Source organism: Drosophila hydei, unplaced genomic scaffold (assembly GCF_003285905.1).
Source record: "Drosophila hydei strain 15085-1641.00,03,60 unplaced genomic scaffold, DhydRS2 tig00008114-arrow-pilon, whole genome shotgun sequence".
In the NCBI taxonomy this organism is placed as follows: domain Eukaryota; kingdom Metazoa; phylum Arthropoda; class Insecta; order Diptera; family Drosophilidae; genus Drosophila; species Drosophila hydei.
Window position 1 is genome coordinate 6,675,129 of NW_022045827.1, and position 12,162 is coordinate 6,687,290.

The window sequence follows — 12,162 nt, forward strand, 5'->3', positions numbered from 1 at the left end:
TGAACCACATTTTAAAACAACTCAATTGGGCGCCAACAATTTAAATGGTCTGGCAACACTGTTTGTGCCTGCATAACATCGATTCGCAGACCAGTGCTGTAAAACGCATACTAACTCGGCTGCTTCTGATTAGATTGTGAAATAATAGAAGTAAATAATTGTAAAAACGCAAACACAAACACACGTGCAGTACAAATAAATATGCAGAAAATGTTGGGCCGATTGCAGGCTCAGGTCCTGCGTCCAAATGTCACATCGTTAGCGTTTGTTCTGCGCCAGAGCTCGACAGCCGCAGCAGCTGCCAAGCCATCGACAAAAAATCAAGCGACCACATCAAAAGGTAAAAATCCAAGTAATTATCTCTTCAAACATTGACTTATTCGTTGTCATGTTAGAATTTCGTGAGCGTCAGGTACGTTTCAACATCAAGAATGAGCATACAGAGGGGCGACCCTTATACTTGGATGCGCAGGCCACAACGCCAATGGATCCGCGCGTCCTGGACGCAATGCTTCCTTATTTGACCAATTGCTTTGGTAATCCACATTCGCGTACACATGCCTACGGCTGGGAGACAGAGCAGGCTGTGGAAGTCGCACGCGAACAGGTGGCCAAGCTAATTGGCGCCGATCCCAAAGAAATTATTTTCACATCCGGCGCCACCGAATCAAATAATATAGCAGTGAAAGGCGTAGCCCGCTTCTATGGCACCAACAGAAAGCATGTGATCACAACCCAGACTGAACACAAGTGCGTGCTGGACTCGTGCCGGGCACTGGAGAACGAGGGCTATCGGGTCACCTACTTACCCGTGCAGGCCAATGGCATCATTGAACTAAAACAGCTGGAGGAGGCAATGACTCCGGACACATCACTCGTTTCCATTATGACGGTCAATAATGAGATTGGCGTAAAGCAGCCCATTCAGGAGATTGGCAAGCTGTGTCGCTCACGCAAAGTATTCTTTCACACGGATGCAGCGCAAGCTGTGGGCAAGATACCCATTGATGTGAATGCCATGAACATTGATCTGATGTCAATATCGGGACATAAGATATATGGTCCTAAGGGCGTGGGTGCTTTGTACGTGCGACGCCGTCCACGCGTGCGCCTCGAACCCATTCAGAGTGGAGGTGGCCAGGAGCGTGGTCTACGCAGTGGCACCGTGCCCGCTCCCTTGGCTGTGGGACTGGGTACCGCAGCTGAATTATCAATGCAAGAGATGGATTACGATAAGAAGTGGGTGGATTTTCTTTCGAAGCGTCTAATGGACACCATTACGAACTCTTTGCCGCATGTGATACGCAATGGCGATCCGGTGCACACCTACAGTGGTTGCCTTAACTTGTCCTTTGCCTACGTCGAGGGCGAATCGCTGCTAATGGCCCTGAAGGATGTAGCGCTCAGCAGCGGTTCGGCTTGCACCTCAGCTTCGCTGGAGCCATCGTACGTACTGCGAGCCATTGGCACCGATGAGGACTTGGCCCACAGCTCCATACGATTTGGCATCGGACGTTTTACCACCATCGAGGAGGTGGACTACACGGCCAATAAGTGCATTAAACACGTGGAGCGACTGCGCGAAATGTCGCCCCTCTGGGAGATGGTGCAGGAGGGCATCGACCTGAAGACCATCCAATGGTCGCAGCACTAGTTACCCACAATCGTTTATTGTTGCAACCCAAGCAAATAATTAAAATGCATAGCTCGTTCGACGCAAATGGAAAATAAGAATGTTTGTTTAATTTCAATTTGTACACAAAGACCCCCAGTGATATTAGCTTAAGCGCGAAACGTCGATGTCAGGCTAAGGTGAGCTGCACTCCAAAGTGCAAAAGTCAGTTTTTAATTAGCGATGTTATGCAAAGAGCCAATCAAGGCGAGAGCTGGCTAAAGTTCAGTTGGCTTTCTTTTTGCTGTCGCCGCCTAAAATCTTGCGACGCAGCGTGAACATGTGCATGTAGAGCTGCGGGAATATGGGAATGTAGCCCAGCATGACGATCCAGAGGAGCGCATAGTAGGAGAACGTGGCATTCAGTTTGTTGGGCATCTCCAGGCTCCAGACGCTATTCTCTCGGGCATAGCGCTGTGCCCACCAGAAGCACAACAGCTCACCAGTCACTCCAATGGGGTACAGGCCAATGAATGTGGTATAACGCAGGAAGACCACAAGTTTGGGCACAACTTTAATGATGTTCAAGGCATAGAAGCCATAACGTATAATCTCAGTGATGGACCAGGCGAAGAGAGCGATTGGCAGGCCGGGTGACACTTTGCCTGTCGGTGTGGCCATCACAACGCCGACGACCACCATCATGCGGCTGAACACCTGAAAGGTGGTCACCACAGGATTCGATTTGACCAAGCCGAAGACTGCATTCAGGATCTCCACAAAGGCAGCATTTTGGAAGATGATGACGGCGAGACGCGTGTAATCCCACAGCGTGATTTGTGCACGAAACTGGGGACCTTCCAGCACATAGTAGTTGATCAACTGATACAGGATGTAGCTCCAGCCACCCACCTGAATGGCATTGTAGGCAAACAGATAGAGTTTGGTCAACGACGACGGCTCTTTGGAAGCCGCTTTAATCGGTTTGGTTGCTGTCTTTGCGGACATTGTCGACTGTCTGTGAACTTTCACCCTGTCAACAAGGTATTACATATGCTTTTAATTAACTAATCTTTATAACGCAACCGCGCGATGCTCGACACAACTGATAGCCCCGCTTTCACTTGATGACTCGATCAATGTTTGTTGATTTATTACGACAACTATCGATATAATTTTAGCGTTGACCAACCTATCGATGCATATCTAAGCAACATATGTTCTGTTAAAGGCAATAGTGTGCCCTGTTAACAACATCGTTGAAAATGTAAAAACAATTTTTTGCCCAATCGCGATCAGTCGTTCGACCTGTAAAGACGTGAATTCGAACAGCCTTCGCTTAAGCTCTACTGCTGCAGAGTTCTAAAAATAGAACTTTGCGGTGCATTCTTCAACGCAACAGCAACAAAAACCGCACACGCAGCGTTTTCTTATCGCTTGCTTCCGCGTAACTCAATTGCTTTAATTGCAATTTACGAAATTTCGTCGCTTGGCGCGAGTGCGCCTGCACTCAAAAGCACAATCCGCGATGACATCTAATGTCAATAACCTCGCTACAGCTGTAAAGGTAAATGCAGAAATGCAAGCCCAGCTTAACGTTGTGATGGCAAATAGGCAAGCCTCCATCATGCCAATAAACTCAAAAATAGATATCGCCTCCGTGCAAGGCATCACTAACAACAAAAACACGAAACGTAAACAGCCAAATTCACCAAAAACCATCAAGAAAAGGCTCATCTTCGACGAACCAAGCACCAGCAATGCAGCATTAATATCAGAAAATCGATTTTCACTGCTCGTAGAAGAAGATGAAGACTACAGCGAATCACCTGTAGCTCCAGAAGCCCCAGTATTGACCGACCAGCAAACTACTCCGAAACCTCGTCCGCCCCCCATATGGTGTCCAAACATCAAGTCTGTGGCCCTACTTCAACAGATAATAGATAAAGTAATTGATGCTAAATCATACGTAATTAAGCCAAAGAAGAATAACATAGGTGTATTAACCCAATGCAGTGAGGACTATCGCAGAGTTATAGACCACTTTACTAAGCTGGAATTGGAGTTCCACTGCTACCAGCTTAAGGAGGACAAACCATATAGAGTCGTGTTCAAAGGGCTTCACTCCAGCACTGATACAACACTAATTAAAAAGGAATTGGAAACCAAAGGCCACACAATTACAAATGTGCACAACCCACTGAGCCGTATGGACAAAACACCGCTAAATATATTTTTTGTTGACGTGGCTCAGGCCCCCAACAACAAAGAAATTTTGGACATTCGAGTTGTCTGCAGGCAACGCTGCACAGTGGAACTGCCAAGAAGATACAACGACCTGACACAATGCCATCGCTGTCAAGAATTTGGACACACACAACGCTACTGCCACAAAGCTCCCAGATGTGTGCGTTGCGCCGGGAAACACGCATCCAAAGACTGCACCCGCGAAAAGGACCAGGCACCAACTTGTGTGCACTGTGAGTTACAGCACCCAGCCAACTATAAGGGCTGCCAAGTATACAAGCGGTTGCGCAAATTGCAATCCCCAGCACAAAAAAGGAGTCCCACACAAACACCGTCTACGGGTCCGAGTACTGCTTCCGAAATTACAAGGCCCCGGAGCATTACCCAAGCCACGAGCTTTGCAACGCCTATTAGTGGTGTTTCTTACGCACAGGCCGCTAGAGGTGGACCGTCAAATAAGAATACCACAAGTGACACTTTGTTCACTGAAATGCTTCAGCAACAACAACGTCAGTTTGACGCAATTAATGCCGAGCTCAAAGCGATGCGAGAAGTACAATCCCAACAAGCAACCATGCTAAACAGTTTAATGGCCATCATAACCAAGCTTGCCTACAAATAATGGCTTTACGTGTGGGTATCTGGAACGCCAATGGCCTGAGAAACAAGACTCAGGAACTGGCTGCGTTTCTCTCACAAGAAAACATAGATATAATGTTAATAACAGAAACTCATGAGTGCCCCACTACACAAATTTTCGGATACGAACACTATCAGGCTCATGGTGAAGGAGCAAACTGCTTTGGTGGATCCTCAATCCTCATACGAGCAACAATACCGCATACACCTTTACTGCCAATTTGCAACGCAACAATGCAGGTCTCAGCCATCACCCTGCCTACGTCTATTGGAGCGATCGAAGTTGCGTCAATTTATCTTCCGCCAAACACTGGTCTGTGTGATCATCACATGGAACAGGTTCTAGGCCAAAGGTTGAATAAGACCCTCATCGGCGGCGACTGGAATGGATGGCACCCATTTTGGGGAAGCAATAGTGCGAATCGTCGCGGAGAAGTCATATTTGAGGCGATTCAAAACTTACAATTCAGCATATTGGCGACTGGAGCCCCCACCCGTTACCCAATTAATGGACACAGGCCCTCGGCAATCGACTTCGCTGTCTACAAAGGCATCTGTGACCGGCAATTGACCATTGAAGAATCCTTGGACCTATCCTCTGACCACCTGCCACTAATAGTCACAATCCACGCGCAGCCACAGCCCTTGCCCATTAGGAAACAACTACTGCCAGCAGGATCAGATTTAGGAGTCTTTAGGCGCGAGCTCCATTACTCTTTGCACATAGAAATGGAACTTAACACTCCTGAAGACGTGGACTACGCAGCAAACAAACTGCAGGAAGAAATAGTCAAAGCTGCGCACCAAGCCGCCCCACCATCTTGCCAAACAAGACAACAGTCTCCGTACAACATCCCCCTCACCTTGGAGGCCCAACACCTACTAATACACAAAAGATGGGCCAGGAGACGCTGGTTAAGATTACGCACGCCTGATGCCAAATCCATGTACAACGAAGCCACGAGGCATCTTAAAGCTGCTCTCGCCCTGCTTCAAAAGAGGTGTATCAGCGATGCGCTGGTACGAGCTGAATCGCCCACTGACGCAGAGTTTCAATTATGGAAATTTACAAGAAAGCTCAAACGGCAGCCAATACGACGTCATCCCATTCGGAGCATTTCTGGTTCCTGGCACATTGGAGACGAAGCTCAAGCTGAGGCTTTTGCAAACCACCTTCAAGACCAATTCACGCCGGTGATTACCGCAGAGGCCTCAGAAATCGAAGCAACAGAAGACATCGTTCTCTCGCCCCTCCCAGCTGAAGACCAGATAACTGGATGTACAAAAGAAGAGGTTCTTGAACACATCAGAAGAGTGAAGGCAAAAAAATCCCCTGGATATGATCTAATAAACGGCAGAGTCCTTAGAGCACTGCCTGACTCCACCATAGACTACATAACTATGGTGTACAACGCCATGCTCCGCATCCGGCACTTTCCAGCCTGCTGGAAGCGCGCCGTGATTGTGATGATTCCTAAGCCTGGCAAACCCGTGGGAGAAATTGAGTCGTACAGACCAATTAGCCTGTTGCCAGTACTCTCCAAAATATTCGAAAGAATATTTCTGGAACGAGTACTGACACATCTGGGACGCCAGGAGGCCATTCCAAACCATCAGTTTGGCTTCAGGAGACAGCATGGAACACCGGAACAGGTTCACAGAGTTGTGCACCATATCCTTGGAGCCTTTGAAGAAAAGATGTACTGCTCTGCCGTCTTTTTAGACATCAAACAGGCGTTTGATCGAGTTTGGCACCTGGGACTGCTGCAGAAAGTGAGGACCACCCTTCCAGCCCCATTTTTCGCGTTGCTATCCTCATACCTTATTGGAAGAACCTTCCAAGTGTCAAGGGGGCAAACAGTATCCTTGACTAGACCAATTATGGCTGGAGTACCACAGGGTAGTGTTCTAGGCCCAACACTTTATACTTTATTCACAGGAGATATGCCAACTCCCGAGCCAAATATAGGAAGTACAGATGCAGTACTCATAGCGACCTATGCAGATGACACCGCCATCTTATCACGTCACGTATCTGCGCAAGAAGCTTCAGACTCACTACAAAAATATCTGGACTCTTTCGGACGCTGGGCAAAACGGTGGTGTATCACCATTAATGCACAAAAGTCTGTACATACTACCTTCGCCACTAGAAGAGGAGATTGCCCAAGCGTTGCATTGGGGCCCACTATTCCCAAAGCCTCAAAAGTAAAGTACCTTGGTATCACTCTTGACAGAAGGCTGACTTTTAAAGCGCACATAAGTCAAGTAACCTCAAAATGCAAAAGCAAGCTAAAAACCCTCGACTGGATGCTGAGAGCTTCAAGCAAGTTGTCTTACAGCAGCAAGGCCGCCATCTACAAGGCAATAGTTGTCCCAACCTTCGTATATGGTATCTCTCTATGGGGCTCCTCGGCGAAGACTACAAGGAACAAAATTCAGACCCTGCAGAATAAAGCACTACGCAGATGGACTGGAGCCAGCTGGTTTGTAAGAAACTCAGTCTTACATAGGGATTTAGCAATTCCCACAGTTGCTGAACTCATTGGGCGACACAGTTCAAGATACGCGGACAGACTTGCAGCGCATCCTAACCATCTCGCAAGCAACCTGGCTATAAACAACAATAGGCGAAGACTGAAGAGATTGCATCCTCTAGACAATATTAGAACTAATTAAGATAGTAGCTACAAGTGCAGAATAATTGGCATATCATGGGTCGCACACACACCTGCCAGCACATGTGGGGCGATTCTTTCCCCAACTTTGTTGCTCAATTTGCCGCCGCTGTGCGCTGGCCGGTCTTAAAGCTTCTCTGCCTAGTATGCTGATCACGGCTACTGCAAACGCAGCAAAATGTCCCGAGCGTTCCAACAGAGCAAAAAATGCTGTTTCATTAATTTCGTAGGAATCGATTAAGTACTGTACATTTGAAGTACTTTAAATCGCATGTTAAAAGTATATGCATATACATTCTTTGTATGTACGCATGTATGCATGTATATACAACGTGGACTCTGCATGCCGAGCTTTGTGCGCAATGGCAATTTTGTAATCAACACGTGCTATGTGGGCGGAGGCCTAACAACCACGCCTACCGTACAAATTAATTTGCAAGAACAGTTCTCCAGGCCCAGCGCACTGTTATCATCGGCTGGCACTGCCTTATCAACAACTGGCATCGACTGGTCGACCGAGGGTTGCGACGTGGTGACGGGCGATACAATTGGACTAGTTTAGACAGCGCCCACAAAAAGGCCGATTGGACAAAGCAGGAAAAACGAGACCCCGCCAAAAGTGAATTCCCTCTTTTTTACCAGGCGACCAGCAAAAAGAGCTAAGCGCTATCTCATCACATTTAACACTGGTGGAGAAGGTGCGGCCAAGTTGTGTGTGCGAACGAGATGGCAGCTGTTACAGTGGCAGGGGTTTGGTTCAATTGCCATGCGACTGGTCGTATGTGTGTGTGTTTGAGTTGGTTTGCTTGTGTGCGCGCTTGTGTTTGCATGCTGAGTGAGTGTTGGCTGTTTGCTCTTTTGCCGAGTGTGCTATAATAAGTAAGAAAGAGCCGCTTTAAACGATTATTACTGGCAGTTAAGCTAATTGTTCGTAATATGAACTGTGTTGCAGTCTGGCTGTCACTTTTGTTACAAGGTAACTCGGTGAGGCTGTTGCCCTTTGTGGATAGATAGCACGCTCTGAAGTACATGCATGTATGTATGTATTTGTGTTTGTAGTATTTGTGTGCGTTTGTATTTAGACACTTGTGTTACTAATTGGGAGGCTTGACTAGTAACGTGGCATTATCATTCGTAGCTCTTGCCAACGCCCCACAGATGGCGCTCTAGCAAATTGCAAATTTCCCTTGGCCAAGCTCAGCAATTATATTCGACAAACAGGCTGAATACGCCCCCAAATGCGCCCGGACATGCCCCCAGCGACTTGCCAAGCGTCACAAAAACAACAAGGAAAAAACCTCTGCAGGCACATACACTTACACACACACACACACACATATTGTATGTATTTGGTAGAAAAGCAACAGCGACATGTTTGTTTGAAATTCTAACGCAAACAACAGAGCTCCTCGCCTCCCCTTTGGATACACAGGCACACACACAAGTTGCAGCACGTCGCACGAACATTTTGCGCAAATTTGAGTAGTCATTTTGTTTGTTCACATCACAGGCCAACAGAAATGACGCCAACAATTGCGATTGCGACTACACACATACGACCACAACTACAACTATGACGGAACGGATTTAGATGCCATCGCCACAGTGTCGTTGTTGTTGATGTGATGGGCTGGGCTGGCTGACTAGCAATTGAAATTGAAATTGATTGCAATGGCGCCTTATAATCATGGCCCCCGGCAACGGAAGCGACACATTGGGGGCCCCGGACATTTTGTTTTGTGCCCGTCATTTTGCTTATTGCACAAAACTTAGCTAGGCTCGCAGCAAACGCGAAAAGCGCTCGCAGGTGACTAAAGTGCCGCAAGCGGCACAACTACAACTACAACTTTAGCTGCCTAGCCGGCGAGAGAGCACTCTCATTCAACTAAACTAACAACTACAACTAACACAACTAACAAACAACAAACATACAAAGCAAAAAAACATCTATTATTGTGGGCGTTCAACGTTTTCCCACATGCATACTAACAGGCAAGCAGCATGCCCAGCTGCAGATCGCCATGTCACACAGCTGCGTGCCCCAACACAAAAAAATACGAAAAGATAAAAGTCAAACTACAAAAACACACACACACATGCAAGAGTACAGAGTGTTACATACATACACATGATGTGTCTGTCTGACATAAGTACATGTACATCTCTATGTATGTATGTATGCCTGTGCGTGACTGAGAAGAAGCTGCCCCAGTGAGAACCAGTTTTTATGTGCGTGCTGTGGCTGTGGCGGTCGCCGTTGGAGCTGCTCTCTATATGTCTGCCTGTCTGTTGTGCTGGTGGTCAGCTTGTGGTCAGCCTTGACTCTTATACACATATTTTCATACATTTCATTTAACTACCAGGCGCATAATATATGTAAATATGAGCATACACACACATGCACACATGCATACATGCATATACATTTCATTATTTTATATGGGATTATGTGTGTAAATATTATATTACATATAAAATGAAATATTTTAAAATTATTTTTTAACAAATACATAAACACATCATTGGTTAACTAAATTAATAATTAATATTAAAATTTAAAATATATGTATTATTGCAAACAACAGCCTAATTTTAATTTCCTTGAAGTTGTTTTCTCTACAGTAATAAATATAATTTATAGCAATTTAATATTAAATAATTTAAAAATAATAATTAATACCAAACAAAATACTATCTATAATAAATAAATATGCAAAATAAATTTATAGAGCTCACATACCTTTATTGTTAAGCATATGAATTGTGTTTGACATTTGTAGATATTATTCGAAATATACATATATGTACCCGTAGATAAGAAAAAATTACAAAAAAAAATATTACGATAATATATATGAAAACTAATTAAAAAATACTTATATAAATAATAATAGTACAGAAAGCTTTTTTCAAATTTGAATGATAATAAAAATGTGTTTGTATATATCTATATATATTCGCCAACGTGATTGGAATTGCTAGCTCAGATGCGTCTAAATGGCAATGCAACCATATGCATATGCATGTATATTAGTATGAAAGTATGTATGTATGTAAGCCATATGTCTTCCCTATACCTAATCATCGATAATCAACACGCCCATAATAAACACGCGTCCCATATCCGCCTCCATTGGAGCTGCTCGCACTTACGATTTACGCTGCTGCTGCTGCTGCCATTGGCATTGGGGCCAAGAGGCTACTTGTTGCTGCGTTGTGTGCGCCTGTTCCCCAAACTGGATTTTGGGGCCTGACTGACCGCACAATTAAAACGGGACGGACAGGCACATTATATATATTTATATATATGTATATATATGCATATATATTATATATGTATAAGCGCAGACGTTAATTGGTGTTATTTTTTTGCGGCAACAACAGCAATTTGTTTCCACACGTGTTGGGTGTGGTTAGTTACCGTTAGCGCGGCATTACAATTAGCGAGAGTAACCTTAACCTTAGCTTCCAAAAAAGCTCAAATCACAACCTGTGCTATGAGGCGCCCAAAATGCAGAGCAAGTGGCTGCGGCAGCCAAAATGCGTTGGCTGCCCCCCAAAAAACATAAAAAAAATCGAGAGAGTTCATTTGAATTGGCTGCCACGCATCGAGTGAATCGTGGAGACCACACCTCCCCTCACCTTCCCCTCCAGTTGCCCACCACAACTCAAACGAAAACTTGTTCCATGACTTTCAATGCCACTCGAAAATTATAGCAGCTGCTTATGTCATCATCATCCGGCTTTCTGCTCAGCAGCCAAAACACAGTCGAAACAAGTCAACAGCATTTGCGAAATTTTGCTTTGACCCACTGACAAACCGAAAATGTTTGCGAAATTTCGTAAGTCGCGCAAAATCCTTGAATTTCAAGGTGCGTCCTTCACTTGGCAATGGGAACGGCCTCAAATTACGGTCAAGGCAAACACACTCAACTCAGCCGAACGAGAACGAGAACGAGAACGACTCGTTTAGCCTTGTGTTCTTGGCGTTATGCGGTACACACGGCATATAGCTATGCTCTGTGCAGTTGATAGAGTTTAGAAAGACGAACAATTGATTGAACTAACCACCAATCAGGGCTAGCACTTAAGCATAAAAATATAAGAAAACTCTTATATAGAGTACAGCAGCAAGTAGAAGAGTTCTCAATACGTTGTGCCCATGAGATGTATCGTAATATCTCGTCGCTGCATTGTAGGGCGCACAAGGTCTCACTCGGTGGCGGATATACAAACCAACAACAACGGCGGCAACAGCAACAAAAGCAACAATAATAATACAACACGTATATGCCAATACGCAAGCACAAACAAATAAGCATATTATTCTTTTTCTGAGGCTGTTGTGTGTCATGTGTATGTTGTTTTCTGGCCGCCTAATGAAAATGTTGCTGTTCTTGTTTTTTGTTGCTGCAATACACGTTTGTTGTACAAACAACACACACAACCAACGCACAAAAAACTCTCCTGTCAGTCGTCAACACTTCGTCGTGAAGGTGGGTCATTGTGAAATGACAGCGCCGAACCAACCAGGCGTCCAGCAACCAATGGCAGCGTCTGCAACCGCATGCAATGCGCAAGCGAGACAACGAGTGTATCGTTCGCTGAGCAACACTGCTGTTGTCTCGTTTTCGCCTGCAGCCATTGGCATGATGCTGCGCGCCGGTGCGCATTTTTGCGTTTGAAAGAAACAGGTCGAAGCACGCAAAAGACCCGCGGAAATGCGGCGACAGGGCACGTGCTCGCCGGCGTGCCAGACGTCGAGTTGTGAGCAGCTGCCGCGTGCTGCGCACCTGTTACTTAGTGTCATATTTCGCACAAAAGTTCGTTCGTATTTTTCTGCTACAATTTACGATTTAGACGAGAGAGCGAGCGAGAGCGAGTGAACGAACCGTTGCAGCCGCAACCGTTGGAATTTGAATTTGAATGTGTTCGCCGCCGCGTCAGAAATTCAATTTAAGCTGCACAGAAATGTCTTAAGACGCC

At 45.6% G+C, this 12,162-nt stretch overlaps 2 protein-coding genes across 2 annotated transcripts; one reads left to right on the top strand and one right to left on the bottom strand.

The window, feature by feature from the left end:
• Window positions 1-97: 97 nt before the first annotated feature.
• On the top strand, window positions 98-1,723 carry LOC111595408 (cysteine desulfurase, mitochondrial). The gene is made up of 2 exons (XM_023309121.2): window positions 98-340; window positions 396-1,723. The coding sequence occupies exons 1-2, from the start codon at window positions 202-204 to the stop codon at window positions 1,652-1,654; spliced, it is 1,398 nt and encodes a 465-aa protein (XP_023164889.2). The 5' UTR covers window positions 98-201; the 3' UTR covers window positions 1,655-1,723.
• LOC111595409 (very-long-chain (3R)-3-hydroxyacyl-CoA dehydratase hpo-8) lies at window positions 1,711-2,753 on the bottom strand. Its single transcript, XM_023309122.2, has one exon. It carries the CDS (start codon window positions 2,618-2,620, stop codon window positions 1,898-1,900), a length of 723 nt encoding a protein of 240 aa, XP_023164890.1. The 5' UTR covers window positions 2,621-2,753; the 3' UTR covers window positions 1,711-1,897.
• Between the last annotated feature and the right edge of the window lie 9,409 nt (window positions 2,754-12,162).